Below are 5,746 nucleotides of genomic sequence, written 5' to 3' on the forward strand. Positions count from 1 at the left end.
GAGGTGAGGTGAAATGGGCGTGACACTACAAAACTGAAAAGACAAGATGTTCAAAACTTTTCCAGATTCTAATATATTGTTTTTCAGTTTCAATTTTTTCCCAGTTTCAAATTTCCTTTTTTCAGTTTCAATTTTTCTTGAACAAACCGTATGACCCCAATTTGTAGCTCCATACTGGGCCTGCTAAGGTACATGATTCCATGATTGTTTATGTTATTGTGGCTCAGAGTTGGTTTGTGTTTGTGTGTTCAGCGCCGTGACTCCACGGAGCACATCCAGGAGTATTACAGGCAGCGCCTCCGCGTGCAGCAGCATTTGGAGCAAAAGCAGCAGCAGAAGCAGCTTTATCAGCAGATGCTGCTGGAGGGAGGCGTCAAGCCGCAGGATGGAGCCCAACACAACCTCACCGAGACGTTCCTCAGCAGGTGAGGGAGTCGCACTTAAAGAACCTGAATCACCCCATCCATGCTACAGGAGATTTATTTATTTATTTATTTATTTATTTAGATCCATTCAGAAGTTGGAGGAGATGAACGTCGGCATTGATCCCAAAGGAGATGAAGTGATGTCCCATCTGGGCCAGCAATGGAACGGACAAACCGCTGACAGCAGCGCTTCAAACTCCAGGACCAGTAATGACCTCCTCGACCCTGAAAAGGGACCACTGAGGGATAAAGCAGGTGAGGTGAGCTGCAGCTCCGGGAACCACAGCGTGTCTTCAGCCARCGAGCCAGCAGTTTCTAAAAGTCGAAGGTGAGATGGGGTGTCTGACATCAGTTCTCACAGATAAATCCACTAAAATGATTTGTCTAAATATGCCATTTTAAAACTCATTAGTTGTTTTAGTAAAATTGATTGTTTAGCTTTACTGCTAATGAAATGCACATCCTTTTTCATAGATATTCATTTTTTGAAGTTTCTGAGATTGCAAATAGGCTATGCACGGTTAAACAGAGGTTTTTTGTTTGTTTGTTTGTTTGTGAATGATCACTGTCAGTGCTGAAAAACTCCGAACCTCTGCTACCACAGTTCAAGATGATTGTGGTTCTTCTACAGCACGAAACACGCACGAGGTAAGGCAAATTGTGTTTTACATAACTTCTATGATTGTCCAGAGAATTAAATCCATACTTTATAGTTTATGTTAAATACTAAAGCAAATTTGAATGTTTTGTGGCGCATCGTAGAGTAGGTATTTTTTCTGGTTTTGTTCAGTCAGGAAAGTCCAAAGCACAGTTTGTGAGGGTGAATCAGCTGGAGGACACACAGGCGGTGCGTGCGGTGGCTTTTCATCCCTCTGGAGCTCTGTATGCTGTCGGCTCCAACTCCAAAACACTGAGAGTTTGTTCCTACCCAGAAACCCTTAGCTCCAGGTAGGTCTGCCACGAGGTCTTTTATTGCAGAGGAAGCAAAAGTATTGATAATATTCTTATCAGTAGTTTTTGTTCAAAATATGTGAGCAGCTTTGTTCATTTTTTCTTTTTAAACATGCTGTTTTAGGGAGGAAGTCACATCCAGCAGTGATCCATCTGTCTCTGTCTTTGCTTGGCTCCTTTAGTGGTTCTGGCGCTGTCAAGCAGCCGGCGGTGCGTTTCAGACGGAACAAACATCACAAGGGTTCGATTTACTGTGTGGCGTGGAGCCACTGTGGACAGCTGTTGGCTACTGGCTCCAACGATAAATACGTCAAGGTGTTGCCTTTCAATGCAGACACCTGCAATGCCACAGGTGCTGATTTCAGAGGGCTTTCATTGTTAACGCCTTTGATTTATTCTCTCGCTTGATGTAGGACTTTTCTTGCTGAAGTAAAATTGCAGCAATTTAAAATAATAAAATAGAAAACAATAAACAGAAAAACACTATATGTACATAAGAAACTACAGTGGGTAAAATAAGTATTGAACACGTCACCATTTTTCTCAGTAAATATATTACTAGAGGTGCTAATGACATGAAATTTTCACCAGTTGTCGGTAACAACCCAAGTGATCCATACATACAAAGAAATCAAACCATAAATGTCCAGAAATGAAGTTATTTGTAATAATGTGGAATGGCACAGGGAAAAAGTATTGAACACACTTACTGAAATTTATCTAATACTTTGTACAAAAGCCTTTGTTGTCAATGACAGCTTCAAGACGCCTCCTGTATGGAGAAACTAGTCGCATGCATTACTCAGGTGTGATTTTGGCCCATTCTTCCACACAAACAGTCTTCAAATCTTGAAGGTTTCGTGGACCTCTTCTATGAACTCTGATCTTTAGTTCTTTCCATAGATTTTCTGTTGGATTCAGGTCAGGTGATTGGCTGGGCCATTCCAGCAGCTTTAGTTTCTTTCTCTGAAACCAACTGAGAGTTTCCTTGGCTTTGTGTTTGGGCTCATTGTCTTGCTGAAATGTCCAGCCATGTTTCATCTTCATCATCCTGGTAGATGGAAGCAGATTTTTATCAAGAATGTCTCTGTACATTTTTCCACTCATCCTTCCTTCAATTATTTGAAGTTTGCCAGTACCATATGCTRAAAAACAGCCCCACACCATGATGTTCCCACCTCCAAACTTCACTGTTGGTMTGGTGTTTTTGGGCTGATGTGCAGTGCCATTTGACCTCCAAACATGATGTGTATTCTGRCATCCAAACAGTTCAATGTTGGTCTCATCTGACCAGACTATATTCTCCCAGTATTACACAGGCTTGTCTAAATGTTGTGCAGCAAACTTTAAAGGAGCTTCAACATGCTGTTTCTTCAGCAGTGGAGTCTTGCATGGTGAGTGTGCATACAGGCCATGGTGGTTCAGTGCATTACTTATTGTTTTCTTTGAAACAAACGTACCTGCTAATTCCAGGTCTTTCTGAAGCTCTCCACAAGTGGTCCTTGGCTCTTGGACAACTCTTCTGATAATCTTTTCACTCCTCTGTCAGAAATCTTGCGAGGAGCACCTGGTCGTGGTCGGTTTATGGTGAAATAATGTTCTTTCCACTTCTGAATTATGGCCCCAACAGTGCTCACTGGAACCTTCAGAAGTTTAGACATTCTTCTGTAACCGATGCCATCATTATGCTTTGCAACAATAAGGTTGTGAAGGTCTTGAGAGAGCTCTTTACTTTTACCCATCATCAGATGGTTCTTGTGTGATACCTGGCCATCATTTGGGACTGAACCAGCTGATATTAACTTGCACTGACAAGGGGCAGGCTTGCTTTCTAATTACTGAGAGAGTTCAGCTGGTGTCTTGGCTTTCCAGGCCTTTTTACACCTCCCTTTCTTCATGTGTTCAATACTTTTTCCCTGTGYCATTCCACATTATTACAAATAACTTCATTTCTGGACATTTATGGTTTGATTTCTTTGTATGTATGGATCACTTGGGTTGTTACCGACATCTGGTGAAAATTTCATGTCATTAGCACCTCTAGATATTTATTTACTGAGAAAAATGGTGACATGTTCAATACTTATTTTACCCGCTGTATATGATCTTACGCTAAACAMACTGGTCGATTGCGTAAAGTCATGGAGGCAGAGAACTGGCAACGCAAGCTTCATCTGTGTTATGAATTAGCTTTTTTAAATAATCTTTTAATTTTACAAATATTAAGAAGTTGCAAACAAAGGAGCATCATGGCATACTTTTAAAGTTTATTCATCAAACAACTTTAACCTTTTTCTTTCACTCGCAAAAAAATACACGTTCAAAGCAGCACCACGACCTGACATCAGGCAGAAATGTCTCATGGGATTCTTTATGTGACCATGAGGTGATTTAGATATTTATGGTTGTAATGTTTTCAATATTAAGAAAAAAAAGTCTTGATGTTAAACAGCTGGCAACTCCGTCATGATGAAGCGATTCGTTTTGTTGTTTCAAGTTGCTCTTTATACTTCTGGCCACAAGATGGCGCCAAAGAGGACTGTTTTGAAAAGATTCCAGTAATTAAATGTTTTTTTTCAAAACAAGCTTCCGCGCTTCAGAAAGGCTAATTTTTTTGATCATCATGTTTAACAAAAAATAACTTTAATAAATGAAAAGCAAATCAAAAAGATGACAGGGCAGCAAAACTTAGAACAAAGGTGGGCGTCTAGAAAGTAAAGCAACGTCGAGGAGCCAAACAAGACTGTCAAAACCAAACAATACAATGATCTGCTGATGTGAAGGTAGAGACTGGTTATATTTGAACTAGGCTGATAGGGAAGGCAGCTGAGCTGATTGAGGAGTAGCTACAGGTGAGAGCGGCTGATTGACYGGAAAAATACTCAGAGAGAAAAGAGAAATGACACTGGGAACTCTAAGGAGTTAGAAACAACACAGACAGGGAGGGAAACTAAACTAAAGTGACGTGACGCAAGGGACGATAAACACAAACTCCTAAAGCTACAGAAAACATGAAGAAACATACAAGTAAAAACAGGGATTCCAACATAAACTCGCCAGCTTAAACAAAAAAAAATGTTACCACACTTTGTTGTCTGTATTAAATCCCACACGTCTCTCATTCAGGCCCAGACCTAGAGTTYAGCATGCACGATGGCACCATCAGGGACCTGGCCTTCATGGAGGGCCCGGAGAGCGGAGGATCCATCCTGATCAGCGCCGGAGCAGGAGACTGCAACATATACACCACCGACTGTCAGAGGGGACAAGGCCTTCACGCCCTGAGTGGACACACAGGTATGTTGGCTTTTTTAAGTGTGTGGAGGGTAAATAAAAAGCTGCTATAAGAAAATTTTGTATTGTTTTGTTTTACAAACTCTATTAGTTAAAAAAAAATCTTTAAACTGCATTACATAGCTGTTATAGCGAGGTACATTATAGGTGTTGTGTTTGAACAGGTCACATCCTGACTCTGTACACRTGGGGAGGCTGGATGATTGCCTCGGGCTCACAGGACAAAACGGTCCGCTTCTGGGACCTGCGGGTGCCCAGCTGTGTCCGGGTGGTGGGCACGACTCTCCACGGGTCTGGTGAGTCGAATCACAGCTGACGGCAGCGATGAGCAACAGCAGGGTGAAGTTGGAGCTGCAAAATCTGCATCCTCGGTGGTATTCAGATAGCGCTTCCTTGTCCTGCACAGGAAGTGCGGTTGCGTCGGTGGCTGTGGACCCCAGCGGCCGCCTGCTGGCCACCGGACAGGAGGACAGCACCTGCATGTTGTATGACATCAGAGGAGGACGCATCGTCCAGACGTGTCGCCCCCACAGCAGCGACATCCGCTCCGTGCGCTTCTCTCCCGGAGCCCATCATCTCCTCACYGGCTCCTACGACAACAAAATCATCATCAGCGACCTTCAAGGTACAAAAAACCCTGCGTTTAGAAAGTTTGTTTTTGCCTTCCGTTAAAGTTAAACGATGCTTTCAAGTCCCGCTCTCCGCTTTTTGATATTTACCTGCACATTTTACTGGCTCACGTTTTGCTTTACGTTGACCTCAGGTGACCTGACGAAGCCCCTCCCTCAGACACTGGCGGGGGAGCACTGGGACAAGGTGATCCAGTGCAGGTGGCACCCACACGACCAAACCTTCGTCTCCTCGTCGGCCGACCGAACTGTCGTCCTCTGGGCTGCGAGCCCCTGAAGGTCGACAAGAAAATAAATAAATAAATAAATAAAAAAAGGCAACTAGCAAGAGCGGCAGTGAGCACCAGAGCACAGTGCCACCTTCAACACAGCGTAGGATCACAAGCTGCCCCTGGAACGTGTGTGTGTGTGTGTGTGTGTGTGTGTGTGTGTGTGTGTGTGTGTGTG

The 5,746-nt window shown here is 43.2% G+C and overlaps 1 protein-coding gene across 2 annotated transcripts in view; it reads left to right on the forward strand.

Moving 5' to 3' along the window:
- Positions 1-5,740, forward strand: part of LOC106519207 (WD repeat-containing protein 47) — a 12,136-nt gene extending 6,396 nt beyond the window's left edge. For both annotated transcript variants that reach the window (XM_014010769.1, XM_014010770.1), the window contains exons 9-17: positions 253-425; positions 508-753; positions 998-1,073; positions 1,216-1,373; positions 1,559-1,728; positions 4,503-4,673; positions 4,835-4,966; positions 5,077-5,295; positions 5,434-5,740. In XM_014010769.1, coding sequence (XP_013866223.1) covers positions 253-425; positions 508-753; positions 998-1,073; positions 1,216-1,373; positions 1,559-1,728; positions 4,503-4,673; positions 4,835-4,966; positions 5,077-5,295; positions 5,434-5,576 — 1,488 coding nt within the window. In that variant the 3' untranslated portion in view covers positions 5,577-5,740. The remainder of the gene's footprint in view (positions 1-252; positions 426-507; positions 754-997; positions 1,074-1,215; positions 1,374-1,558; positions 1,729-4,502; positions 4,674-4,834; positions 4,967-5,076; positions 5,296-5,433) is intronic.
- The last annotated feature ends 6 nt before the right edge of the window (positions 5,741-5,746 follow it).

This window comes from Austrofundulus limnaeus, unplaced genomic scaffold, assembly GCF_001266775.1.
Source record: "Austrofundulus limnaeus strain Quisiro unplaced genomic scaffold, Austrofundulus_limnaeus-1.0 Scaffold73, whole genome shotgun sequence".
NCBI lineage: Eukaryota > Metazoa > Chordata > Actinopteri > Cyprinodontiformes > Rivulidae > Austrofundulus > Austrofundulus limnaeus.